The sequence below is a fragment of the Chaetura pelagica genome, unplaced genomic scaffold, assembly GCF_000747805.2.
Source record: "Chaetura pelagica isolate M959 unplaced genomic scaffold, ChaPel_1.0 scaffold531, whole genome shotgun sequence".
Classification (NCBI taxonomy): domain Eukaryota; kingdom Metazoa; phylum Chordata; class Aves; order Apodiformes; family Apodidae; genus Chaetura; species Chaetura pelagica.
Genome location: NW_009952362.1, coordinates 945,651 through 958,592, shown reverse-complemented (window position 1 = coordinate 958,592; position 12,942 = coordinate 945,651). Strand labels below are relative to the sequence as shown.

At 40.0% G+C, this 12,942-nt stretch overlaps 1 protein-coding gene across 1 annotated transcript in view; it reads right to left on the bottom strand.

Moving 5' to 3' along the window:
* Positions 1 to 12,942, bottom strand: part of SORCS3 (sortilin-related VPS10 domain containing receptor 3) — a 275,728-nt gene that overhangs the window by 115,992 nt on the left and 146,794 nt on the right. Inside the window, exon 5 of the mRNA XM_010007928.1 lies at positions 8,114 to 8,272. Within this exon, the coding sequence (XP_010006230.1) occupies positions 8,114 to 8,272 (159 nt within the window). The remainder of the gene's footprint in view (positions 1 to 8,113; positions 8,273 to 12,942) is intronic.

Sequence of the window (12,942 nt, the reverse complement as noted above, 5' to 3'; positions counted from 1 at the left end):
CATATAGCTTTAGTTTAAGAGTAGAAAAAAAACAACAAACTGATAAATTATCTTCTTTTTAACGAATTGAACAAACACTATATCTGTTTTAGTCGTCCTTTCATTTAAAGGTACTGATACATATTCATGATTTGTAAATGAAGTTAAGTGATTTTGATTCCTCAGTTCATTACCATATTGAAGAAGAGACTTCTGTAAATTGCCTTTAAATATTCCCAATCTCAAGGGTTTGGTAGAGGGTTTTTTTGTTTGGTTGGTTTGGGTTTTTTTAACTTTACTAACATTTCAATTTATCTGTTTGATGGAGCCCTGCCTGCCTGGGAGAGCTGCTGGCAGGTGGCTTGTCCAGCAAAGGACACATGATATGTTTGTAGAACCTGATGTTCTCCGAAGAGTATTCAAAAGGCAGAGAGATGAAAGGCTTATTTGTGATTAAGTCATGGGAACACGACTCTATCTGGGTTCAGCTTCTGACTTTGTTATAGTCCTCAGTGGTAGTTAGGCAATGAAACACTTTAATGACCTGTGCCTGAATACACTATGGATACTCCAAGGACAATGCTTTGTCTGTCAGCTTTGAGTTTCATTGCAGCCTCTCTGGGGCAGGGATTGCTTCTTAATATGAATGTGTAATACAATGGACCAGTCAGTATGGTAGTGATTTCTAAGAGCAGTTACTGTAATACGGCTTATATTAAACACAAAAAACTAAGTGTTCTTTATGGCTGGCAACATACTTTATTTCATTCCTCAGTATGATAGACCTGTAGGAATAATTGTTATTATGGCAGTTTCCTTGATTTCTTTCCACTTTGGGTGAAGAACAGAATGCAGTAGGTGTGCCTCCAACTTCACTCTGCAGGGTGCTCAAATGCCAAGTGACTGGTGCAAGATAAACTGAGTATTGTATCCACGGGACTGAAACCACAGTCCTCATGCCCTTCAGGTATCAATGAGCCATGATAAAAAATTAGCCCCAGTGTGTTCTCTCACATCATACAATGAAATGGTGATTCTACCATGAAGATCCATGTGGGAGTAAGAAAGAGCTTATTTTCCTTGTTAAATATAATGTTCACATCTTGCTAAGAAAAGCTGAGTTTTACCCAAGAGGTGCAGTCTAGAGCTATTGCTGATAAAATGAGAGGTTGCTCACTCTTCTGACAACTACAGTTACGTCTTAATGTAATCTAAATAGAATTACATCTAATCTGTTTTACAAGGGCATGTAGTGAAAGGATGAGAAGAATGGCTTTAAACTGGAAAAGGGGAGATTTAGGTTAGGTATTAGGAAGAAATTCTTTAGTGCAAGGGTGTTGAGACACTGGAACAGGTTGCCCAGAGAAACTGTGGATGTCTCATCTCTGGAAGTGTGCAAGGAAAGACTAGAGGGGACTTTGAGCAACCTGATCTAGTGGAAGGTGTCCCTGCCCATCCGGGGGGGTGGAACTAGGTGATCTTTTTTTGTTCACTTCCAGCTGAAGATTAAGACCTGTGGAGGGAGAAGCCACTGATTGCCAAACTTCTTGTTTATTCAATGTTCTCAAATTCAGTGTAGCTGGGGAATTTAAAATGGTCTGTTATTGAATTATTCAGTCTCTCACCAATTCCCAGTGGGTTCCCAATTACAGTTTGGCCTGTGAGGAACAGGTAGAACTGCATCTCTTTGCTTAGTTTTCTCTCTTAACAATTGTGATTTAAAATATTTTAAATATCTCTCTCCTTATTTCCCTAATATTTTCCCTCTTTTTTTTTTTTTTTTTTTTTTTTTTAATTATTATCTTTTAAACAAATATTCGTGCAAGGGAATTCTGCATGTTTCTCTGAAAGAAGTTTTAATGTTATTCTGAGAGTAATCCCATGGAGCTGGAAACTTTTTTTTTAATTATTATCTTTTAAACAAATATTCGTGCAAGGGAATTCTGCATGTTTCTCTGAAAGAAGTTTTAATGTTATTCTGAGAGTAATCCCATGGAGCTGGAAACTCCTTTCCATTTCCACCTCCAGACTTAACCATTCTGCAGAGAGGTGGATGGCTAGGCTTCTGAGAATTAGTTGGTTCCTTCAATAAATGAGAAATGATGAGACATTTGAAGTATTAGTACTAGGAATTATATAATAGATCATAGCTTCATATCATATGATTCTATAATCTATTAGTGTGGTCAGAGAATACTGATTAGAGCAGTCAAAGGTCTTCATTCCCAGCCACTATGAATGGCAACAATGAAAACTGCACCTCATGTATGTGCTGGTAGACCCAGAGCTTTCGCAGCACTCCACAAAGCAGTTTCCAATACTTTCTAGCAGGGAATACCACAGCTTCTTGATACATTCCTGTTCCCACCACACTTTGATACAAGGGTAATTTAAAATGGCTTTTTATATATATTCTGCAAAAATCTGTGAGAAGTGGAGGATGAAGCCCCATTTTCCCTTTGTATTGGGTCATATATCCAAGAGCCAACACAGACACTATCAGTGAGACCCAGCCTGACTTGCAGCAAAACTGGCTATAAAATTCATGTGGTGCTCACCTTCTGTCAAAGGCCACAGGGGGCCATTAACAGAATCAAAATGTGCACACATCAGATTGCACTATTTTATCAACAAAGTAGTCACACACAAAGCTGCTGAGAAGACAAGATTTTCAACTCGCAAGATACAATTAATCTCCCAGGGCCTGATAACCACACTGTGCTACATGGCTGATCACCAGGGTACACCCACCCACGACTGCTTAAAGCCCTGCTAAGATTCCTCCTTTATATGCTTATATATTGTGCGAAGACACTAGGGTCTACAAACTTGCTACACACTTGTGCCCACACAAACAGATTTCTTGGCTCAGCCATACTGCATGTATTTGTTAATACAAGAGAGTTAGAAAGGCAGAGGAGGATGATAATTGGCTACAAAAATGAAGAACAGAAACTAATATACTGTGTCGACTCAGACTGAGAAACTATCCTCAGTAACTCTTTGGATATTCCAAATTTAAAAAACAAAACAAACAAAAAAATCCACAAAAACAATAAACTAAAACAAACAGCAACAAAAAAAACCAACAAATAAAACCAAAGCAAAACAGATGGTGATGTCTGTGATTTGTCCTTAAATGAACAAAATAACAAGCAGCCACACAGGAGAACATCTTTCAGAAAGCCTGATGAGCGCCGTCCCTCTCACTGAATCTTTTTCCTTGCTCCTGGGAATAGCCTGAAGCAGAAAAATGAGGGACAGTACCCATGTGGGAGTGGTAATAAAAGATCTGGAGATTAAACTGACGCTGTATTTGATTATTTCAGTTGATGGAAAATAAAGCCCTTGGCTTTCTCAGCTATGAAGTCATATTTTCAGAATTTCTGTTCGGAAGAGACAGGCTCCTTCTCCCAAAGGAGGGGAAGGTAACTTTTGGACATAAGATTGCTATGAGGCTTGGGCTCTAAACTAGAATCACGTAAGACTGGTAGGAAAAGTCCATAGGCAGGTAAAAAAAGCAAATTTGTGGAAGGGATAAGCTGGGTTATTCAACAGCAAGGCTATTAGAGGAGCAGTGAGAAGAGCAACAGATCTACCTGCAAAGCATCCTGAAATGCCTGAACATCAAGGCTGAGAGTAAGAGCGAGTCAGCAGGAGAAGCTAGAAGCATAAACTTACAATCAAAATTACTCATAATAGTGCCATAACAGTGACTGGCTGAGAAAATCCACACCTAAAATATATACCACAGGAAGGCATCACTCAGGAAAGAGAGGACAAGCCATGGATATCAAGGATATACACACTAAGTCTGAGGTCTCATGGCATTCTCCTAACCAAGAAAAAGTTACTATTAGCTGGGAGAAAAACTAACTGGGATACCAAATTCTGAAAACAGATACCACTTGGCCACTGTCAAACTACAGGGGACATGTAAAGACTGTGGTGCCACAAGGATGTCATAGAGTTCTACATTATTCCACTTATTCACTACTGTCTTAGAGCAGCAAATACACCTTCTAAGTTTGGAATAATGAAAACACCTTCTAAAACACCAACGTGGAAGAGACAATAATTCTCTTAGAAGACAGAACTCAAAATGTGTTGGGCTTTTTCAGTTGGTTAGTTGGTTGTTGGTTTTTTTTTTAATCAAGTGGATAAACAGCCTAATATTGTTGTCAAATGTATAGAAGTTAGCTAAAAAGGAGGAGGACTGCTAAGGATAAAAGAATGATTTAAAAAAGGGTCTTGAATCACAGCCATGGAACTGTAGGTCAGAAGACCCGAGAAGAAAACTTTCTAACAAAATATTGAGTATTTTTATTTCCCACAAAAACTTTAATATTGTTTTCTATTTTTATACACAAAATGATTTTTGAATCTTTCGATCTAGGCAGGACCAAATCATTTTTTTAGGGCACTAGCTGTTGATATTGCATTTCACTCTGTGGAACAGTATAATAGGCAAAATAGATTTTCAGATTTACCATTCTCATTCATTTCCAAGCTGACCAGATCTTGATTATAACACCATGTTATTATTTTTAACTGAAAGAAAATTAATAAAAATATTAACCTGAAAGCTATTTTTTAATCTAAGACATGATATTAAATTTGGAAACTTGTTTACACATTCACCATTATAAGAGGATGGATTAGATCTTCCCTTAATAACTACTGCTGCTGGGAGTCAAACTGTATGTATTTGATTTGTTTTCAGAGTTATTTGCAGTTTTTAATCTGCCTCCAAAGTAGTCATTAGAAATAAATACTATGTACACTTTTAAAGCTTAGAAAATGATGGTCTTCTAGTGCAGGAGTGCACCGCCGAATATACAGCAAGTCACTGACTTTCATCTGCACCTTCCCTTTCACAGTATCTGGACTAATATTACCTGCAAGTTACAAACTAATAATAAGTTTCCTATTATAATGTTCTTTCATTCATTTAAATAAAAAGTGTTTCAGAGCAGTTGCATCCCAAAAACCTGGCTACACAAAGACAGAAAGCAAGCACCATTCGATACAGCACTACCTATTTTGTGCCAGGTGACTTCATGCTGCCTTACATCTACATGGGCAGAAACCCAAAGGACAGAGAAATACCCGCAGAACCAGGCTGCAGTTGGAGAATAAGCCCCTGACAAGATCATGGCATCTTTTTGGACATCCTTCTCACAGCTGCAGAGCACTACTGCAGCCTCTCCAGCCACTTATTTTAGGAGTTCATGGTATCTCTCTTCTGGTCAGCAGCAGAGATATCAAATTATGATTGCCACTGGCATGATCCCGTGACCACAGCTAGGAGAAAGGACAGAGCATAGCAATGTGGGAAGGTGTGAGATCCAGATCTGGCTTCTAGAGATCAAGAGAGGAAAACAACCACAACAGACTGAGGAAGATGCAAAAGACCTGACAAAGCTACTTAAGGATTTAAGATTTTTAGCCTAAAAGACACTTTTTTCTTGTCATTGGCCTAACCCTCATCTAACAGAAAGTCATGGGTGACCTCTGGTTACAGTCAGCTGTGGCACTACTACTGTTTCCAGACAGCTATGAATTTACTATGCTGACCTCTCAGAAGACTTCATCTGGTGACTTCACAACGCATCACTGTCACTGCCTTTGTGGTCTCACAGCACTGACCATTATCTCAGTATCAACTGTAACTGCAGTGAAGCTGCAGAATCCTGAGTCAGAGTAAAAATTCTCCTACAGCTCTTACTAAGCCAAGATGTGGCTGAGAACAATATATATCTGGGTTATGTTAAGCAAATGCTTAAACTTGAGAGCTGGCTGTTTGACAGAACTCAGAGGGTTGTGATCAAGGGAGCAGGGACAAGTTGGAGGTCTGTAGCCAGCAGTGTCCCCCAGGAGTCAATACTTGGTCTGGTCTTGTTCAACATATTCATCAATGACCTGGACAAGGGGACAGAGTGTGTTCTCAGCAAGTTCACTGATGATACCAAACTGGGAGGAATGGCTGATACTTCAGAGGGCTGTGCTACCAGGGAACTACTAGAGTGAGTCCAGCACAGGGCAACAAAGATGTTTGGGGGTTGGAGTATCTCTCTTATGGGGAAAGGCTAAGAGAGCTGGGACTCTTTAGCCTGGAGAAAAGAAGGCTGAGGGAAGACCTTGTTAATGCCTAGAAATATCTACAGCATGGGTGCAAGCAGGATGGAGCCAGACTCTTTTCAGTAGTTCCCAGTAACAGGGCAAGGGGCAACAGGCACAAACCAGAACATTGGAAGTTCCATTTTAATGTAAGGTAAAACTTCTTTATGGTGAGGGTGACAAAGCACTGGAACAGGCTGTCCAGGGAGGTTGTGGAGTGCCCTTCTCTGGAAACATTCAAAACCTGCCTGGATGCAGTCCTGTGTGATGTGCTATAGTGGATCCTGCTTTTGCAGGGGAGTCGGACTAGGTGATCTCTAGAGGTCCCTTCCAACTCTGACAATTCTGTGATTCTGTGAACTGAGAAAAGTGCTGCCCCCATGGTTCCCCTCAAAGATTAACTTTCAACCAGCAGTTGAGGCCATCTCTCTGAACACTGAATAAAAGTATCGTGAGTGGCCTTGAACACAAGGTAAATGTAAAGGCAAAGCCTGAACATTGCTCTGTTTCATTTCTCCTTCCCATAGCTAACATGTCATAAAAATACAAAGGCCTGGAAACGTAAGTACAGTGTTTCGACCCAAGAGAAGATGTTCTGTGCTCATGACAGCTGGATCTCTTTGCAAAGGCACACTCAGCATGTCATACCTGGCTTCTCACATCCATGTCTGCCACATCAGATGTCTGTTTCTTTCAGGGATGTTGTACTTTGTACAAACACCAGTACCATTTAAAATATTCACCTCCAGTTTAAAAGTGGCATTAAACTATTCTATGACATCAAATAGATTGGTCTTCCTAGGCTACTTCAAAATCCCTCTTCTAGTCAACATCTGAGTGCACAAAACTATTTGACATTTGACTAACTCCTTCACCACTTAAGGACTTCAGACTATGAAAGAAGAGTATTTACAATAGCTTTGTGCTTGCAAATGTCACTCAAGCATCATCAGTAGCATAGCAGCAAACCACCTTGTGCCTGCCACAGCATTCTGTTAATAAGTGGGTGGAAAGGTTACACTGGGAAGCAGAGCAGTTGTAGATTATTTGATTATATTCTCAGTAACTACTTGGGTAAAGACTTGCACCAGCATTTAAAATGAAATTCTGTCAAATACATCCTTAAAACTGGGATATGAGACTGATTAGTTTAGAAAACTTCCAAAATAACTGTAGGAATTGAAAAATACCACCCACAACACAAACACACACTTGCCAGATTAATGCAAAAAACTTTAAGTGGCTATTTAGCATGCTTTTACTTCCCAAAGCCTATGGATGACAGAAATGGAAGAAAGAAAAAAGTCTGGCAAGTTTTAAGCTTTCTGAAACTTAGAACTTGATCATCCAGTCTATGTCTCAGCTTTTGGGACTGCTGGTCCTGAACTGAAGCACACAATCTATAGCCACACTTTACAACTCACATTGCACCTGAATTGCTCTGCATCTTTCAAGACCAATGAGTGCCATGTAAGAGCAGACTTGCTAAGGACAAAAGAACAGACTTGAGAGTTGTCTCACTAACAGAAGGCACTGCAAAGTGATTTTAAAAGTGGCACAGAGAAGTTTATCACCTGTGGCTGCTCACTGATTTCTAGATAACTGAGTTCAGTTTGCAAGGTAAAGAGTATTCCATCTGTGCAACTACCAGGTGTTACAGAACAACTCAGCCTGAGTGCTGGATCCTCACATACAGGTCAGCAATTACCAAGTCCTACAAATCAACAGAGTTTTAGAACAGCTCCATATGTCACGTGAAATCTCAGATTATTTTTATCTTTCATATTATGATCACTACTAAAGTTTCCACACCCATCACAATCACTGTATTGCCCTTCTTTAGCAAGCTTGCTTTAGAGTCACTGCGTGGGTTTTGAGCACATTTAATCTTGCAAGGTGAGAGCAGCAAAGCACACAAAAATTTCTTAACCATCTCTGGAAGTGTAAAGTTCTAAATGCTGTTCCCTTCAACACTGGACTCAAGAATCATTACAATATGAAGTCAAGGGCTCACCTTTTGATCCAGACTGTAGGCCAAGATCCATTCCTCCTGCTTGGGGTGGAAAAGCAAGCTCTGGATGTAGAAGTTCAGACGGTACTTCTGATAGGAAGCCCCTTCATCAGTGCTGATGAGTATGCTGCTCTCAATTTCTGGATCACTAAGAAGCATGATCTAAATAGAAAAATGGAGGGGGAAAATAGTGTTAATGGAGAAGTAATTTAGAAGTGAGGTCATACAGCACTGATTCCTATTAGATGCATTCAGAATATTGTTCAACAGTGTAATCAGCACACAGAATTTCCAAAAAAGAGGGGTCTTATAGTGTTTCGCTTCCATTTCATTTGGTGATTCATTCAGTGTTGTTGTTGGGGTTTTTTTAACTTTCTCTTTATCCAGATAAATTCAAAAAGGCTATCAAGAATGAAAAGTGCTATGTTGATATCAAAGCCGGTTTTGGTTGGCTCTAGCAACTTCAGACAGCCACACCAGACTTCCCTGGCTCTTTTCCAGTCTACCACCTTTCTTGCCCTATGTGGAATACTCTCTCCAAAAGTACACAACAGGGCACTCCTGAGATTTAAGCCTCACTATTTGGCAGCTTGCAGAAGTACGAATTAGAACATTGTGTCCCTGGAGTCACAAAATGCCTACCTGGAGCAGCTGCTGACATCTGAAAAGAGTCCACAGTCATGTGCACAAACATTGACACACAATCTCATATATCATGCTTCAAATTTATACAGCAGGAGATATTCATTCACTCAGTGAACACATAATTTTCCCCAAGCATGGGAAAATGTATGACCTCAATTTGTACAAGGAAGAAAACACTTATCATAGAATCATAGAATCATAGAATCATAGAATCTTAGGGGCTGGAAGGGACCTCGAGAGATCATCTAGTCCAACCCCCCTGCCAGAGCAGGGTCACCTAGAGTACATCACACAGGAACTCATCCAGGTGGGTTTTGAATGTCTCTTCTGAGCCTCTAATTTTAATTGGAAAATTATTACCAATATTTTAAAATGGGTTGATTATCAGATGGCATGGTCTACATAAATGTTATCAAGAAAAATGTTGTGGAAGCATTAACACCATCTTATTAACATCTAGAGAAAATGACATCACATTAAAGCAAATGCCAGTACCATAAAACAATGGCAAACAGTAGGAAATAAATTAGTCCTGTGCTAAACACAGCAGATTCCTGATACAGTAGCTTAAACAAATCCAGAAACTGCCTTTCAGCACAAAAGCAGATCCAGAAAATGCCTTTTTTTAGCTAGTTACAAAATTATCAGCTAGCTGAGATCCACTGCAGTTTTGTTACACTCATATGTCCACGTTAACTTTACTTAGACACCTTCAGAAAGCTCCAACTTCAAGACTAGGATAGGAAAACACATTCATTTTGATAGCAAAAATCAGTTACAAGGAACAGTAAGACCCTTGGTGTGTTAGACATTGATCAAACAAAAAAATGACACTGCTTGTTTGATCTTAAGCACCTCATTAACTCCACGAAGTCACAAAGGGAAAGTGAATATAATGTAAATCGTTTCTGATCCCTTCCATTAAGAAATGAAAAGGGCCTTTCAAGCTAGAGCTGAATGTGTCCCCAGGGTGAAGCCACCCATATGAATCCTGCTTGAGCTCACAGCTTCTTCAGTATCCCTCACATATACCACTTACTAGCCTCATAAAGCAATCTCCACCTGTTCCTATGGTAAGCCACACCGTAAGTCGTGAAGAAGTGCACTTGGATTGTGTTCTGGTGTACAGCATGGGAAACAGGAAAGGTGCCCACAGGCAAGTGACTCCCTGGGAATTAGTCTTGAGAATAGGTCCTGATGGCCTCCACCTGGAAGAAAACTTTGGTACATTTCTTCTTTCTAATCAGATAAAAATATGTATTTCATTTTGCTCTAAGCAATAAAGGTTTCCCAACTATTTCAAGATACATTTTTTCTGTCACTGATGACTTAGACTTCAAAGACATTTTTTCCCTCAAGTGTACCCCTGTTCATTTAAAGCATATTGTCTGTGCCAGACAGAGAACTGTAACATACTTTAGCAAAAATCACTTGCATCTGCAGAATGGAAGAAGGATGTAAGATTGCCAATATAACAAGATATTCCAGAGAGATCTCACATTCAAAAGGAAGGAATTCAAGAATAAAAAGATTTTCCACCTGATGGTGCAGAAGGTTACAAAGTTAATAATGCTGGATATTAAAAAGTCATTGTTAAAGTTCTGCCCTCAGACAAGGAGCACAAGACCTGATGTGGTAAGCACATAAAACATCCACTCTGCCCTTTCACATGTGATCAGCAACACTTCAGCAGATAACTCAAGAAACAGGTCAGATGAAATGGGAAAGGTGATGTTTCCACCAGATGGTTCACAAAGCCAGCAATTTGTTCCTCTGGAAGCATAACAATAGTTGCAGGATCAAATAATAAAACGATCAAGCCAGGAAAATTAACAGCTACAGAGGAAGCTGGAAGAGTCTAACAACAATCATATCTTGCTGTAAGTGACATCACATTAGTCTTTCAGCCCCTTCAACCAATTCTGGTATCAACCCCCAATTCTTCTGCCCAACGCAACATCTCTGCTGCCATCCATCCTCCCAGGCAAGGCTGATCCTACACAAAGAAGGATGGAAGAAACAGGAGGTTCAGTCAGAGTGAAAAAATAAAGGCCACCGCCCATCATGCAGTTAGGACTGGTCCACAGTTTTGTTATGTGGCAAGCAGGAAAAGAACAGTGGGAGACTCTCGACTTTATTTTTGGTATTGTCGTTTTTCTGCTTGAAACTATGGGGGAAGGAGACAAGTTTTGGAAGGGGAAATAGCAGGACATTTGTCAAAGGCCTAAAACCACCACGTCTCATTATGGGGCCAGGGAGAAGCATCCACCTCAGTAATGATTTAGATTAATTGCTTTTCATTAGGAACCAATAAACAAACTCCAGTCAGAATAAGCATTTCTGCCAGCACCCTGCGTTGCCATTTATAATTGCCATAAGGAAAACCAAGGGAGCACCAGAGAGTTGTCAAATGTAACGTATAGGTTTTTAAGATCTAATCATTTTCTAAAATATTAAATGGCAGCCTTTATTAAAAAGGAAATTGCATTTCGCCTTACTATATTCTAGAATATATATACACACACATATATATAAAACATTATTTTCCATTGCTGCCTTCTCTACTTTAAGTGGAGAGTGGAAGGGAAGGCAGGATTGATTACTACTAATGGTAAGTCCTTGAAAACACCCTTGAGATGAGGTGGATTATGCTACATAGCTTTTTTTCTAGAGGCTATAGCCTGACCTCCAAAATTCAGTGGACAATGGATGGCAAGCACCAGACAAATCAAATCAGGCTGACAATTGGACTGAACTTTAGGTAGCTCTTTAGGAATGCAGAGGAATAAGCCTGTCTGGCATATGGTGTATCTCCTTTAAAGCAGGAGCTTTGGGGGCAGTGATGACTCATGTAGAGCTGCTCTGAATGAACTCCAGCAGAACACTGAACACCAATGGGGGAAGCACATAGAAGGGAGATGATTCAGAGAGGCCACCTTGCAAGAACAACTTAAACTACAATGTGTGGAATGAGATGTTCAATACATGGCCAGGAAATACATTCAGCCCTGAATATTTCAAGGGGATTTATGCCAGGAAATATGCTGCATAGGTTGCAGGCAGATAGAACAAGGAGGGGAGGTGTCATACCTGTACCTGCCATGATGTATTTGATACACAAACCATGGAAGTAATTAAGAGTCACTTGTATCTGTTGGATAGTGTGTAGGCCTCTTAAAGAAACTGAACAAATTCAGAGGTGGGGAAGAAGGAATGTGACACCATCTCACCCACTAAAAGAGGCATGCTCTCTGTTGGGGCTAATACAATAAAAGCTAAGGCAGGATTTCTAACTAAGAATTTGAGTTCCTGCTACCCTGATTAAAATTCCAGGTGTGTCATTGGGTAAATGCAAACACTTTCCTCAGTTTTGGTTTCACACAGGCTACATGCAGGTGGGTGAGTCAGGGTGGAGACACACTCCTCTTCCTCTGCTCCAAGCCAGTCATGTACAAAGGCAACTGAAATCTGGAATACTGAATCACACAAGTAATGAGCTAGTACGTTTCTCATGAGCACAACACTACAAACTGCCCAGGCTCTGCTGGCTTGGAGCTACATGTAGCCTGAGCTCATATCTGCCTGAGTCTGCCTACTGCAGTCATGCCAAAGCCCTGTAGCTCAGCAGTCAGTTCTCTCAGCACCCTCTGGCTCTGCCCTTGTGTCAGTAGCCCTGCTTGGCACATCACTGCTATCCTTCTCCTGCTGCACTCAAAGCACAAGAACAAACCCCACCCCCATCATACTACCTGTATCCATAGCATCAGATCCAAAAGCTTTATTACCACTCTTGCTTCCTGGTTCTGTGTTAGCCCAACACAAGAGAGATTCTGAATCTTTTACTAAACTACCTCTGGACAAAAAAAAAAATTAACAACCTGCCACATAAAAGACATTTTTATTAATATTAGTTTCCATTGAATTATTTTGTTTTTCTCAACCAACATAAATTTTTACTGTAATTCACCAGAGTGCACTGCTTTAAATCAGCACAGAGAAATTTTATAGGTACAATATATGTAGCAGTAGTACCACTGAGCTACATAAGCAGGTAGCATCCCAGTAAATTAATAAAGAAGACAGGTTCAAAATAAATGTCTTTTGTTCCCAGAAATAAGTAGATAGCATTAAACCATTGTGTACTGCCTTCTGATTTTCCTTTTCATTTTAATGTGCTTTTCACAAGC